Source organism: Rhinolophus sinicus, linkage group LG07 (genome assembly GCF_036562045.2).
Source record: "Rhinolophus sinicus isolate RSC01 linkage group LG07, ASM3656204v1, whole genome shotgun sequence".
In the NCBI taxonomy this organism is placed as follows: Eukaryota; Metazoa; Chordata; class Mammalia; order Chiroptera; family Rhinolophidae; genus Rhinolophus; species Rhinolophus sinicus.
Genome location: NC_133757.1, coordinates 88,385,363 through 88,401,490, shown reverse-complemented (window position 1 = coordinate 88,401,490; position 16,128 = coordinate 88,385,363). Strand labels below are relative to the sequence as shown.

General features: G+C 35.8%; 1 protein-coding gene across 6 annotated transcripts in view; it reads left to right on the top strand.

Moving 5' to 3' along the window:
• The window catches only part of PPP3CC (protein phosphatase 3 catalytic subunit gamma), a 74,434-nt gene extending 59,310 nt beyond the window's left edge, over positions 1–15,124 (top strand). For 2 of the 6 annotated variants that reach the window (XM_019714473.2, XM_074338252.1), the window contains exons 11-15: positions 6,465–6,491; positions 7,404–7,485; positions 8,104–8,201; positions 13,448–13,477; positions 14,600–15,124. In XM_019714473.2, coding sequence (XP_019570032.1) covers positions 6,465–6,491; positions 7,404–7,485; positions 8,104–8,201; positions 13,448–13,477; positions 14,600–14,826 — 464 coding nt within the window. In that variant the 3' untranslated portion in view covers positions 14,827–15,124. The remainder of the gene's footprint in view (positions 1–6,464; positions 6,492–7,403; positions 7,486–8,103; positions 8,202–13,447; positions 13,478–14,599) is intronic. The other 4 variants (XM_019714482.2, XM_074338253.1, XM_019714490.2 and 1 more) reach the window with 3 other exon arrangements.
• Positions 15,125–16,128: the final 1,004 nt, after the last annotated feature.

Genomic DNA, 16,128 nt, shown 5'->3' with positions numbered 1-16,128 from the left:
TGATTGTCATGAGGATATGCTTGCAAAATTATGCCAAAAATTGTGTATGGGAATATTTTTCAAAGTATCATCTATAGTAGCAAAAGATTGCAAACAATCTAAATGTTCCTTAGAGGAGAGCTGGGTAAATCAATCATGATATATCCATATGATAGAGTCTCTACATGGAATATCATTTCCTGTATGCAAGCCTCCTTTCTCCCTTTCTCTTCTGGTTACGTCCTGTTCAGTTTATCATCACTTCCTCATGGAAGATGTTTCTGACCTCCCTGACTAGATCCAATACCCCTGTGATACTCTCTCATCAGTGGTGCTCTCTCATCAAATGCTTCTCCTTAGCATTTGATACTGTTGCAATTTTACATTTGTTTACATTATTACCAGATTAATATATTTTACCCCCATTCAACTGTAAACTTCCTGAATGCTGGGACAAAATGGTTTTTGCTCACTAGAATAGCCCTAAAACCAAGCATAGTGCAATGAGCATAATAGATAAATATCTGTGAGTTAGACTGAATGATATAAAGTGCAACTACTTTGAAAAAGAATGAAGTAGAGAGATTGGTGCTGATGCGGAAAATCTATTAGCTGTTCTATTAAATGCAAAAGTAAATACATAGAATCCTCTCATCCCCATTTTTTATAAAATGTGGATATAAGCTGATATATGCTTTAAAATTTTGTTTTTGAAAGGAAATGAAAAATAACCTTGTAGGTTAAGATTGTGAATTGACCACCCTTCTAATTCCATTCCTTCCTGAAACCACACTAAAACCACAATACAATTTTGGTTTTACTTAAGTGTTATAAACTAAGGATTTCCACTTTAGTAAGCCAGACAAGATAGTTTAAATCAACCCTGACTCTTAAGACAACTGGAAAAGCAATACAAACTATTTTTAAATTTTGCCTAAAAGGCATTCAGAAAGCTAACAAAATAATAAAGAATTACCAGGTTAAGATCTGGAAAAAGGCATAAATTCAGAGAGGTAAGACCAACATTTGGGACTATTTCTTTCCTAAAGACATTCATGAATTTCAAACAAGGGGGCTGAGAGCTTGATCTGCCCTCCTGATAGAAGCTAAAAAGGTTGGGGTTCCTGGCTTGCCAAGGATGATGTGCGTGCCAGCAAGCTCCTGCTTGCGGTTACATCCATGTAAGAGTAAGGATGAACTGGAAATAGAACCTTCAAATCATTTCAATTACTAAAATTTAAATAAGGTAGTCCCAGGTACCTGGCAAAAGCAAACCTCTCTACACTAAGATAACATCATGTAAGACCTTAAATTACCAAAGTCTTTCAAATATTATATATGGCTCACAACCGAAAATGACTAGGCGTATGAGGAAACATAATGGCGTGAATGAGAACCAGCAGAAACAGAAAAAAATAAAAACAGATTCCCAGGTTCTCCAGACACTGGCTTTATCAGACCAGACGGTAAAATAATTGTGCTAAAAAGCAAAACAATGCTTCCTATGTGCAAGAACATAAAAGACAAGATTGAAATATTTGGCAAATAACTGTGAATTATAAAACGAGATATAACAGAGTTGATAAAACACCAAAAGAAAATTCTAGGAATGAAAAGTAAAACAACAAATTAAGAAACTTGACAGATGAATTAACAGCAGATTTAATAAAGCTAAACAGAGAAGAAATCAACCAGAAGGTAGGTCAGAAGAAGCAACCTAGAATAAATCACAAAAAGAAAATGTAAAATACCAAAAATAGCCTAAGAGACAGAGAATACAGTGAATAGGCCTATCAACTGTATGTTTGGAGTCCCAGAGAAGAGAGAATGGGGTAGAACCAATATTTGAAGAGATAATGAATAAAAATTTTCTAAAATAGATAAGACATTAAGCCACAGATTAAGAAGCCCTGTAAACCAAAGCAGAATGAATACAAAGAAAACAACACCTAGGCAGCACATCATAGTAAAAGTGCTTCAGATGAAAGACAAAGGAAAAAATCTTTTAAGCAGCCAGAAGAAAAGAAATTACTTTCAAAAGAGAATAATTAAACTGACAGTAGATTCTTAATGGAAACAGTGGAAGCAGGAAACAATGTAAAATATATTCAAAGCACTGAAAGATGATAACTGGTAAGTGAGAATTCTATATCTAGCAGAAATATCCTTCAAGAATTAAGAAGAAATAAGCATTTTTCAGATAGCCCTCCCTTAAAACATTTACTATGAGAATTACCAGGAGACCCACACTAAATGAAATTCTAAATGATATTCAAGCAGAAGGAAAATACCACATGGAAGCTTGGAGATTCAGGAATAAAGAGTAAAAATAGTAGAAAATATGTGGCTAAATCCTATAAATGTAGAATTTATTAAACAATAACAATAATGTTTTATTGGATTTAAAAGACAGAATTAAAATATATGACAATAATAGTTGGCAGTGGGATAATTATAGTTAAAGTGTGTGAGGAGTGTATAACATTGTACTTTGATAAAAGATGCATGTTGTAATCTCTAGAGTAACCTGTAAGAAAAGATGTTTGTTTGTTTGCTTGGTTTTTTTAAGTATATAACTTTTAAGTTATGGAAAAATGGAATGATAAAAAATAACCTGGAAGAACGCAAGAAAGGAGGGAAGGTAAATATAGCAGCAGGACAATAGACTAAATTATGATGATAAATATATCAGCAGTTTTATTAAATATGAATAGATAAAAGTCAGATTGTCTGGTAGGATTTAAAAGAAAACTTTATGATGTTTTCTTATAAGAGACAGATCTAAAGCATAAAGATACAGAAAGCTCTAAAGCAAAACATTTAGAAAGAAACCACACAAAAATTATACAAATTCATCCTGAGAATAAAAAAGAAATTCTCATTTAATGAGGCCAGTATAACTATGGTACTAAAACATGACAAGGGCATGAATATAGATAGAATAACCCTAAACAAAACATCAACAAATTGAAACTAACAATATACATAAAAGAATTATGCCTCCCAAATAACTTGATTTGTTCCAGAAACCTTATAAGGTTTTTCAATCTGTGTATACTCATGTAAAATGCTAATGTGGCAACTCTTTTCTATATATCTAAAACTATTCTAAAATAAAAATTTTATTTAAAAAATCAATCACTGCAGTGAATAATTCACTGCATTAACAATAAAAGAAATATCATTATCTCAGTAGATGTAGAAATAGCATTTGGTAAGATTCACCTTTCATTTACAATAGATCTTTTAAACTAGGTTTAAAGAAGAATTTTTTGACAAACATACCAATAAAAACCAATAGCAAACATCATATGGTGAAATGTTGAAAGCTTTTCTCAGTGATTGGGAGCATACAAGGGTGCTGACTATAAATACCTCTATACTCATGTTACATTATATTAGAGTATAATGTGATACTCTGTATCATGTTAGAAGTCGTATCCAGTATAATAAGGCAAGAAAAACAAATTCAAGGTATAAAGATTGGAAAGGAAGAAACAAAACTATCATGATTTGTAGATGATATGGTTGTATACAAAGAAAACTTTTTAAAGTCTATAGATAATTATTAGAATCAATAAATGCAGGTAGTAAAGCTGGATACAAAGCCAACAACCAAAAATCCTTTGGAATTCTATTTACCAGCAACAAACAAAACAAAGTTTTTAAAAAGATGCCATTTACAATATCATCCCTAACAATAAATCTAACAAATGATGTGAAACCTCTAAGCAACGAACTATAAAATATTGTTAGAGAAATTAAAAGGGCTCTAAATAAATTGGAACGAAATATCTTATTCATGGATTATTGGAAGATTCACTGTTCTAAAGATATAAATTATTCCCAAATTGATCTATGGATTCAAAGTCAAATATTAACAATTTGATTCTAAAATTTATATGGAAATGCTAAGGATAAATTCTAAACATCATAGGGAAATAGCTTAAGTCTTGAAGAAGAATAAAGTGGGAGGCCTTGTTCTACAGGACATCAAAATTTACTATAAAGCTAGAGTAATTAGAATTATTAGTGCAAAGACAGACAAGCACTGAAACAGAATAGAGAATCCAGAAATAGATCCACACAAATATGGACACTTGCTGTAGACCAGAGGTGGCCCTGCAGAGTAGCAGGAAAATGATGGTGTTTTTCATAAATGGTCTGGGGATATGTGTTAATATTTGACTAAAAATTAAACCTGAACCCTATCATATTCCAAACGCAAAATAAATTCAAGATGGATTAATACATTCAAATATGAAAGGCAAAACAATAAATCTTCTAGTATTTATAATATAGAATATCTTCATGATCTTGGGGTAGAGGAAAAATTTTTAAACAGAACACAAAAAGCACTAACCATACAGGAAATGAATAATAAATTGGACCACATTAAAAGTAAGAACTTGTGCTTACCAAAAGACTCTATTGAGAGTGAAAAGACAAGCTACACAGTGGGAGAGGATTTTTGCAACACAACCAATGAAGGGCTCACTTGCAGACTGTATAACAAACTACAGATCAATAAGATGAGACTTGAACAAGCACGTCACAAAAGAGGATATCCAAATGGCCAGTAAAAATATGAAAAGATATTCAACCACATTGGTAATTATAAAAATGCAAATTAAAATCACAAGGGATGATTTTATTCAACCACTAGATTGGATAAAATTAAAGGTGAATAACAACAAGTATTGGCCAAGATGGGAAGTAGCAGGAATGCTCATACACGAGTATAAATCGGTACATCCTCTTTAATAGATAGTGCCAAACTGTTATCCAAAGTTGAACATATATGTACCCTATAACTGAGCATTTGAATTCTAGGAATATACTTAACAGAAATGTGTATAGCAAAGGGAAGTGCATAGGAATATTCATAGCAGCCTAATTCAAAATAGCCAAAAATTGGAATCAGCCCAAATGACCACTGACAGTAAAAAGGAGAAATAAGCTGTGGCATATTCATATAGTGGAATTATATACAATAGTGACAATGAACTGGAGCAACAGAAAGCATGGATGAATCTTACAATGTTGAGCAAAAGAAGCCAGACACAAAAGACATACTTAATTGTTCCAATTACATAAAGTTCAAAAACAATGAAAACTGTAGTGCTTGTGGACGCGTGATCAACCTATAAAGAACTGCAAGAAAGTGATTTCAATAAAAGTCAAGAGAAAGATTTTATTTGGGAGGAGAGAGACTATAATTATTAGGAGAGGTCCCAGGAGGACATCTGGGGTGCTAGCAAGGTTCTATTTATTGACCGGAGTGGATTATATGGTCATTTGCTTTTTAATAAATCACTTAGTTACATGTTTGTTTTATGTACTTGTCTGTATGTTTAGCACACTTCACAATAGAAAAAAGATTTTAAAAAGTTATAAACCTACGAGAATGCAGAGTTTTTTGTAGGGATATTTGGAAGCTGGACAACAAACGAATTAGTGTTACTGACTTAGCTGATTTCAAGAAAGCCAAAGTCCAGCTTTCAGGAATGCTGAGTTCCAGCACAGAATCCTCAAAAAGCAGAGGAATTGGTAGTACCAGTTGCTAGAATTGGGTACTATGGGTTAGGGGGAGGAGGGAGATGGGCACTGATAAAGTAAGGAGACTGGGTGAGAGCTTTTGGAAAGGCAGATAAAGTAGTTTGCCGGTGGGCAACTGCCTCTTTTCCAAGTCTGCAAGCTAATCTCTAAAAAATGTAAGCCAAAGAATGTAAGGGCTGGGGATACAATTGAGAGCATCGATGGCTTGCCAAAAATGTGAATGAAGTAACCATATGTATACTCAATACCGATAGAGCGAATTCCTTAGTATAGGCTCACCCTGATTACTTATGTAAAGCTTCAAGTCAACAATGCACCCACCAACTCAGAAAGCTTTTCAGTCCTTCAGTCTCAATCCTCAGTGAACACTCAGGATTAGCGGACACCTCTGGAGTCTCTGAGAGACAACAACAAAAACAGCAATAAAGCAACTTAAATGAACTTGAGATCCTGAAGGAAATATAAAACTTTAAAAAGGAAAAACTATAAAATCTCCAGAAAGATAGGGGAAGATACTGAACCCATTAAATAACAACAGAATGCTCTTATTAAGAGATTTGTAAGCTGTTTGTTTTGTCCTGTTTTCGTTCCTTGTTTTCAGCGTCTTTGTTCCACAAATATGTTTTTCTATGTCTAATTTTATTTTCATAATCTGTGGGGATAGCACATGTTGAATACTAATAGATGTGAATTAATGTAAAACTATAAACTTTTAAGAGGGACAAAACTACTGACAAGAAATCTGTAATTTAACATCTGTTATGACACCAAGGGTATATCTCTTCTGAGCTGATAAAGTTAATAGCCTGCTTCTCTCATTGCATTTCACTTTGATTTTTTTTTCTCTCTTCCATGAAAACTTAAATTGCTCTTCTCATATTTTTATCTTCATCTCCTTGTTTTCTTGGTGTCTCTTCTCCCTGAAGATCACTACATTTCAAGCTATCAGAAAGGTATCTGACTAAACTGTGCTAAGAGCTTAATAGTCGCTGTCTGTCCCACCACAGTCTATGAGTTAGACTTTTTTAGTTGTAGTTGAATAGTTTCAGACAGGCTCTCCATCCTCCCTTTCTGTTGTAATGCATATATTTTCTCTGGACCTGCTGTACGATCCTGCAGGATACTGAGCGTTAGGGGGGTGAGGAAGGAGAGGCCATGTTTCTTTTTCTGACTTTTGAATGCAGTCACCTGGTGCATGCTGGACCTTGGCTTCTCATGTGTGAGCTGTTTCCTGAATCCTAGATGAGGAAAGGTCATAAAGTCGTGTGTTAACTTTTTTGATGTTGCTTTATAAAATACCTTACCCATCATCATCATTAGTGCTACACAGTTGTCTGTAGTCGTTGTTACTCACCAGTTTGTAAGTGAGGATTATACTCGTAGAATGAAAGCAGCCCTCACAGTAAATTCAGGAGAGCTAGCTGTGTATTGTGTTGATGTGCAGAAGACAACTGCTGAAATCATCACTTGCCGTTTGCAGGCCAAACCCTGCATCCTAAGGTGGCTCACAGCATTCTCAAAACAGATCTTTGCTATAGCAACTATCTTTGTTTATATGTGTGTATTACATTCTTCTCTGTGTTCTACATTTCAGAACCACAAATGAGTTCCCACCTCTCATAGATCTGCCCAGTCTTTCTTTTTCGTGGCCCCTCCATTTTTCACTTCATCTTTTTTCCTTCTGGTTTGTTTTTTCTCTTGCACCTTAGCACTTCCTGGGATTTTTGTTGTTTGTTTAAATAAACTTGGGCCTTGATTTCTTTTTTAAAATAACAGTTTCTTTAACGTAGAAAGATACTTCATCCTGCACTTTTAAAACTAACCTGTTAACACATTCCTGTAACTTATTCTTTGTATTCTAAAAGGAGGCACCACAGTTCGAAAGGAGATCATCAAGAATAAAATCAGAGCCATTGGGAAGATGGCACGGGTCTTTTCAATTCTTCGGTAAGGATAAGTCTGTCATTACAAGGTGGGATAAAAGCATTTTGAGAGTACATTAGAAGTTGATTTCAGAGTAGGTATTTCAGAATTGGAATTTGCTATTAGAACTGTAGGTCTTTGGGTTGAGTGCAGATTGAATCAGACCTACGTGTTAAAATGACTGGAAATGCTCAGGTGAACATTTGGTACGAGCTCAGAGGTCGTGACTGTAGTGATTCAGTGTGGATTCTGGAGCCGGAGAGCCCGTGTGCTTCACATCCTGGCTCTACCTCTTCTTAGCTGTGTGAGCTTGTGCCTCATTTTACTTGTCTGTAGAAGAGTGATAGAAACAGAATCTGCTTTACACGGTTATTAGGAAGATTAAACGGTATAATACATGGGAAAATTAGAACAGCACCTGGTTATTAAGTGCTATTCATTGAAAACCAAAACCTGGCAGATTGTTTAAAAAGTGGAATATTTAGAGAAAACATCCCTTTCTTTGGGTCAGGGAAGGGGTAGGGAGAAGGAGAACCTGTCCTCCGTCTTTATGCATCTTTTCTTAACTTCCTTCAAGTACCTTGGAATTGCTGAGTAGTAGACACCCTGGCATTAACCCAGGGCTTTGATCTTCCTTTGCAGGGAAGAAAGTGAGAGTGTGCTGACTCTCAAGGGCCTGACTCCTACAGGTACACTCCCTCTGGGTGTCCTCTCTGGAGGAAAGCAAACTATTGAGACAGGTGAGTATGAGAAACGCATCTTTCACGGACGGTGTGCTCCCATTACCCAGCAGTCCAAGTTAAATTTTAAATTGGGGCTTCATCAATAAAAAAGCATGAAATCTTGCCATCTGCGACCACATGGATGGACCTGGAGGGTATTATGCTAAGTGAGATAAGTCAGACAGAGAAAGACAAATACCATGTGATTTCACTTATATGTGGAATATTAAAAAAATAAATAAAAATAAACAAACAGACTCATAGATACAGAGAACAAACTTATGGTTGCCAGAGGGGAGGGGTTGGGCAAAATAAGTGAAGGGGAATAAGAGGTACAAACTTCCAGTTATAAAATAAAGTCATGGGGATATGATGTACAGCACAGGAACTATAGTCAATAATAACTTTATACAGTGGCAGATGACTTAATTAACATGGTGATGACGTCATAAGGTACATAAATGTAAAATCATACCTGAAACTAATATAATATTGTATGTTAACTATAATTTTAAAAAATAAAATAATTTTTTTTAATTGGGCTTCTTTCAATAAATGGTACTGGAGCAATTAGATATCCATCTGTGGGGGATAAAATGAATCTTGACTCTTGTCTCCATATAAAAAAATTAATTCAAAATGAATTAAAACGTAAATGTAAACAGTAAAACTCCCAGAAGAAAGTGTGGAGAGTAGACACTGGGGTAGATAAAGAGCCCTTAAATAGAACACAAAAAGTACTACCCTTAAAAGAAAAAAATTAAATTTTATTAAAATTAAGAATTTCTATTTACAAAAATACATGATTAACAAAGGGAAAAGGCAAGCCATAAACTGGGAGGAAATTTTTGCAATGCATATGTCTGACAAAGGACTTGTATTAAGAATGTATAAAGAACTACAACTCAAAAAGAAAAATGCAGACAACCAATTTTTTTTAAATGGTCAAAAGATTTTAACATGCACTTCAAAAAAGAGGGTATCAAAATGGCCAATAAGCTTATGAAAAGATGCTTGATATAGTTACTCATCTGGGAAATGGATATTAAAACCACCGTGAGATACCACTACATACTCCCTGGAATGGCTAAAATGAAAAAGTCTGGCAATACCAAGTGTTGATGAGTTTGTGGAGAACTAGAACTAGATACATTGCTGATGGGCTTGTAAATTGGTTCAGTCACTTTGGAAAACTGCTTACTGGCCAGAAAACCAAAACATGTCTACCCCATAACCCAGCAATTCCACATCTGGTATATATTGAAGAAAAATTAATGCATATGTCCACCAAAGGATGTGCATAAGAGCGCTCACCTTAGCTTTATTCACAAGAGCCGCAAATGGGAAACAATCAAGTGGTCATCAGCAGCAGAATAGATAAATAGTGTGATATGTATACAGTGGAATACAACTCAGCAATAAAACAAATAATGAATACATGCAAAATCATGGTTGACTCTCACAGACATCTTGGTAAACTCAAAATGCTAGACACAAAAGAGCACAAACTGTCTGATTTATATAATGTTCAAGAACAGGGGCACTAATGGTAATAGAAGTTAGAATGACACTTCTTTTGGTAGGAGAATATTAGCCCAGAAAGGCCATAGGGGACTTCTGGAATAGTGGAGATGGAATGTTCTATATCATTATCTGGGTGGTACTTACACAAGTATATACATAGATAAAAATGTACTGAGCTGTACACTTCAGATTTGGGTACAAGATAACACCTCGCTTGTGTATGTTTTATACCTCAAATATTTTTGGTTAGTTAGTCAGAAAGGGAGTTTGTCTCTTTGCCTATTAGCCATATCCTACTCTAGTGCCACAGTCACCTCTTCAACCAGAATGTCCACTCTAAAAATTACATGAGCACTGACTTCTAAGGAGAGGACTTTATGGAACTCTGGAATGAAAAGATTGTTGTTTGTCAGAATAAGCATAGGGCTGGTCAAGCAAGAGGAAAGGACATGAGATCACGTTGGATGACTATTATTAATTCTAGGCATGAAAACTGGAGTTGAAGCATTAACAACTTAAACTAGAGTTTCATTGCTTTTTTTCCCCCTTGTTTTATTGCAGTTTCTACTTAAGTTTTTCTTTTTCTCCTTGTCATTCTGCCACTTAGAGGAAGTAGAAATTCCACTGGTATTGATTTATAGGAACACGCTCCTTTCCCCCCTTTTTAATACGACTGAGTTCTTCCTCTTTCAAATTGAATACTGGAATATTAGAGGTTAGCTATTTGGAAGGAAGAATGTATATTTGTTTCCTTAGAAATATATAATTAATTTTCCTAATTTCTGTAGTTTCATAGAAAGAACCAGTAAACTATGTCAGATTGAATTTTTTTCTCTCAAATGAAACATACGGTTTCTTGTAAGCAAACTGCTTTTCCACCATGACTTTGCTTGGTAATTAGTCATGTGAGATATTCTGAGAGCAGTTCTGACAAGGCAATTTAGCGGTAACAGGAAGTCACATGGGTGAAGAAGGGAATGTCCTATAGCATCCTTCCTTGCAAAGTTTTGAAAATTTGCTGATCCACAAAGTCTTCGTTTTAATCTGAGCCAATTTTTTCTAGACCTTGAAAGAGCAACTATGCCAATCTGGGATGAGTAATAAAAAGAGAATTTTATAGATGTATTATTTGTAGATTTATCTGTTTATTTATAACCCTTGGTCTACCTTTTGTTTTCAGTCCCTAATATATCCAGCTTCTTAGTTTCTAATATGACTATGAGTGTTTTAATCAATACAGGATTGTTTATTGAGACTTTGGAAATCAATAGAAATCTTCAGGAATGCGTAAGAACAAAACTACAGTCGGGGCCCACTTTTTACAGCTTCTTATTCTCTCCTATTGTTTGACAGGAACTGAGTTTATTTTGTCATTTTCCTGTCATAGTCTCAGTTCCACAGGTTCATTGACAAACTGGAACATTAGCTGAATAAGACCTTTTATTGTTTATATAACTTTACCTGGAGAGCTTTCAACCAACAATATTCCATATGGCCTTGTAGCATACCTTCATTTATGCCCCACCTTGTTCCAAGAGGGATTGGAATAAGTTACAGTATACATACAGCACAGTGAAGTAAAATAAATATGCTTGGAAGTTGGAGCACAAAGGAAAACAAACAGAAAAGGCAATAATCAGCCATAAATCTGATTCCAAGCTTCATAGTAGCCAAAATAAAAGAAGAAAGCTAAGAACTGAACAACATTCACAAAGACAATAAGATAAAAAACAGATCAGTTATAAATTGGACTTCATCAAAATTAACTTCTGTGCTGCAATTGGAACCATGAAGAAAGTGAAAAGACAGCCCATAGAATAGTTGAAAATATTTACAGATCATACATCCGATACGTGGCTATGTCTAGAAAATACAAAGAATTTATAACTGAATAATAAAGGGTCAAACAACTCAATTAAAAATGGGTAAAAAATTTGAATAGATGAGCACACAGTGTGATATATCGATGATATATTATAGAATCGTACACTTGAAACCCATGTAATTTCACTAACCATTGTCACCCCAATAAAAAAAATTTTTTTAATAGGCATTTTCCCAAAAACCACATACATAAGGTCAATAAGCACATGAAAAGATGTTCAACATCATTAGACATTAAGGAAATGCAAATAAAACCACACTGAGATACCACTTTATACCCACTAGCATAGTTGTGATAAAAAAGGTAATAACAAGTGTTGATGAGACTGTGGAGGAATTGGGACCCACGTCCACTGCTGGTGAGGATGGAAAATGGTACAGCCGTATAGCCTTTACTGAATAGATGTGTTTCAGTAAGGGGAAAAAGTCAGTTTGTCAATTTTATATGACTGTTTCTTATAATGTCCTTCAGTACAGACTGATACCTTAATACCCAATACAAAAAAGCAATTCTGGGAGATCCCTAAACAATGTAACACGAGTACACACTTTACCACCGTAGCTTTTAAACTCTAATTAGGCCCACACTCTGTATACAGTTTTAGACAGTGCTCTGTTCTCCCACTTCTAACCATTGCATCAGTGATACACTGTTTGAAGCAACTATCGTTTTCTTATGTAAGTTTATTTTTTCTATTTGAGTAGATTAGAGGGGATGTGACACTGCTTTAACACATGCCTACATATGGTCGACACATGTAAGCACTTGATAAGTTGATTCCAAGTTTCCATTTTTCACACTACGAGTATGTTAGGAAGTTAATTTTTCCATTCTGCCAGTTTCTCCTCTCATCGATATAGAAAGCCTCAGGAACAGAAACTCTTCCCGTTCACTCTTCTTCCCTGCCTTCTTGTTTAAAAGTTGGTATTGGAGGAACTGACAGCGTTCCCCTAATAGGATCTTTCTTGCTACAACCTGTAACCTTTTCATATATTAGGGGTTTTACTGTCTCAGAAGAGGATGCAAAGAAGTTTACCTGTGGGTATTAATTTTTCAATTGCTTCCTTTTCCATCAATGAAGGAGAAGAGGGCCATCTTAGTAACTGGCCTGTTCTCTCGCACAGCAAACGGAAGCCATATTGGTTGGAAATGTCAGCCTTTGCTACATCTCTAATCCCAGATGGTACATGAATTTGTATCCGGAATTCAACAGTTTTATGCCTTTGCCAGCTTAGTACTCTACCCTCGGACAAGAAATAACCCCACACTTGTAACCTATTGTTCTCTCCTTCCAAATGCCAGTCAAAAGCCATTCTTTTTTCATTAAGTAACTAAAAAGGACGGTTGGACCCCGCGTAAGTTGCATGAGAGCAATAAGTAGTTTTAAATAAGTTTTTTGAATAGGACGCAGCAGCAACTCATTTAAAATACCATCTGAACTATTACAAATCAAAGAACGGTTGTAATGTTAAATTATTTGAGTCTACGAGTTATTTTGATATGTGAATGTCAAGATATAAATTAGCAGCTAGCTACTTAAAATCGGGAAAACAACGTGACTCTTGGTTTCTTATAGTCAGCTTGACTGGCCCAGTTGGCTTAGCTCTAGATGCCATTAGCTAAAAGATTCCCGTGCTACCTGGAATGTTAAAAATATTAGAAACTCTCCCCACCTCAACCCCCCAATTTAGTTTCTTGCAATAATCCTCTCGCTTCTCTAACTAGTTGACTTTTACTATGGGTGGGAATAGGCTAGAAGGTGGGACCCTGGGATGTCTGCTGGCAGCGTTGCTGTAGGTTTACTCATTCTTTTTCTGTCTTCATTTTTGCATGCCACTGCTCCTGCCTCTTACAGCCACAGTAGAAGCAGTAGAGGCCCGGGAAGGTATGGCCATATTCCTATGTGATCATGTGTCTGTCTACTAGTTTAAAAAAACTTTTGTCAACGTTTGAAATCTTTTATTATTGCATCACCAGAACTGTAACAGTGAAAAAAGGAGTACCTATTTCTAGGCATGCTCACAAAGTATCCTGCAGTTGTAGTAATTTAAATGACCCTCTCCACAGCTACAGTCCTTTCTGGGCTCTGTTTCAATGCAGTGGCCGAAGCTTAAGCAACTGGTCCTGAGGGACCAAGTAGTTTAATTCGATAGCCCTTCCATATATAAGAGACATCCTTTTGCTAACTAGAGATTCAAACAGATTGGCCTCTTTAATGATTCTAAAAGATATCGAGAGCTGAGGCCAAAGTAAACAGGAATTTAGATTGATTGTTTTTTGAGTTTGCCCTAAGGCAGTCAAGCTAAATTTGTTCCTGTGAAAGCAGATTTTAAGTAACAAAGTATCTGTGAACTGGTGGATGAAAACCATTGGAATTGATACTGTGTTATAAATTTAATTGCTTTGTTAGGTGAGGTGGTTCAAAATGGGAATGCCGTTCCTTGACAATACAAAAGTTCAATCAGAAAGAAAATATTTAGAAGCTACTTTTTAGATGGTTTTTAACTTACATTCAGCTCCTGGTTGTGCAAGATAAAAAGCTGTCCTAAACAAAAAAGATTAGCTCTTTTGTTACTTTTTTTGTGGTCAGTGTGATGTTTGTGCTAAAGTACTCTGTTTAACTTGTTCTATTATTCTAGTGTTTTCTTTTTTCTCTCTTGCATTGAGCACGTTTCTGGCCCATAAGAAGCTCTTTCCCAAATGTACTGGGGCTAAGTTAAGAACTTGTTTGCTTTTTGTCAGGTATATTTCTGCTACGATTAATTGTACTGAGCGTCTATGAAAATTACTTTCACAGTTTCAGCTGCCCAAGCCTTGGGGCCTTAAGGAATTAGTAGCTTCAAGACAAGGCTAATTCAAATCAAATATTGCCTATTAGTCTCACCAGACATGTGCTCCTTAGCCACCCTTCTATGTTTTTCTCTAGGAAGCTGCTATGTGCTAAGAAAGTTGAAGCTTGTCTGCCTTGATGTCTAATCGAGCTCCTCCCTTTCCTGTTTTTCTGTAGCCATCAGAGGGTTTTCGCTTCAGCACAGGATCCGGAGTTTTGAAGAAGCCCGAGGTCTGGACCGAATTAATGAGCGGATGCCACCCCGAAAAGATAACCAATACTCTGACGGGCCAGTGAAACTGGTAACCCCTGTACAATCAAATGCCACACACAGAAGTGACAAGGGAAGAAAAGCCAGTAATGACTCAGAGCCCTTCCGTGGCACAGGTGGATCCAAGACTTAAGAAGAAGTTCTATTTATTTATTGTTGGAAAACAAAGACAAGTTTAACAACTTAAGCCTAGAGGTGCATTCATAATATACTCTGCATTTATTCTGTAAGAAGGGTGACCATTTTATAAATTCTTTTAACTTATGTTTAATATATATAAGAAGTGCATCTGTTTTGTTTTTTCCTCTTTTTTCCTAATTTTTAGGAACTGATCTGATTGTCTGATACACATGTGAAATCTTGTGCTATAAAGGGGACCTTCCCCTAATAAAAGGGCCTTGGAAACCTCCACCCTGGGTTTCTGACTTGAACTAGCCAGCCTTTTCTCTTGTTTTCACAAGCTAATATCTTTCATTTCAGACTAACAACTTTTCAAACGCAAGATGTTTTGTTTCTTTCCTTTCCACAGGGTACCATTGAAAAAAACCTCTTAGCTTTCAGTGGCTAAAACTTCTCTTCTCATGGAAAACTCGATTAGAGTAGAACGTCTAAGTGAATAACTGAAACGTGTAGATTAGGGCTAAGGAGAATGTTTTCCATAATAACCTACTTTCTTCTGCACTCTTGGTTCCTTTTAGTATGTTCTAGGAAGGCGAAAGGTGATGAGAGATTTTCTTAGGCTCACTTAAAATTTGTTCATGTAGTATGAGCCTGGTTGGTTTAAACTTCCCTCAGAACTTTGGAGGTTTCTTAACTGTTGCCAGGTACTTTTATTTTTGAATCCCAGGTGATTTGCTCCACCTGCAAAGAAAGCTCTGTTGCTGACTACTTTATAAATGCCCTCTGTAAAACCTTCAACAGTAGGAAGTACTTATGTCTGTCTGTCTATTGCATCAACTATTATAGTATCTATTCTCCCCATTGTCTTTCTCTTTTTCTATGTCAGCATTTTTTAAAACAACTGGGGTGATGGAAACTGACCAGGGTCGAATGATCCCCTTCTAAAGTGGAAGTCTTGCTAAAGGGCACTGGCTGAGCGAGGGTTTCATAACTTCTGTATCAATTACAGAGATGTTTCTCCATCTTACAACATTCAGTAGGTTGAACTGTCTGTCAGTGTCTGTCAGCATATTTTGGAATACAAAAACAAGTGTTCAGATATAATGTTTGCATAATCTTCCTTTAGTTTTTCAAGTCACAGCCAACTAGTGAGGGAACTTTCAGGGATCCTTAGGCCGCCATTTTTGGTGTAGCCTGGCAACCGGTGCCATTATGACCATGTCATAATACTCATTGGTCAGCTTTGCAGTGAGTGTGCATGTCTGGGCAACACTACACAAAGTGCATATTTATGGAATTCCTTAATGTCACTTGG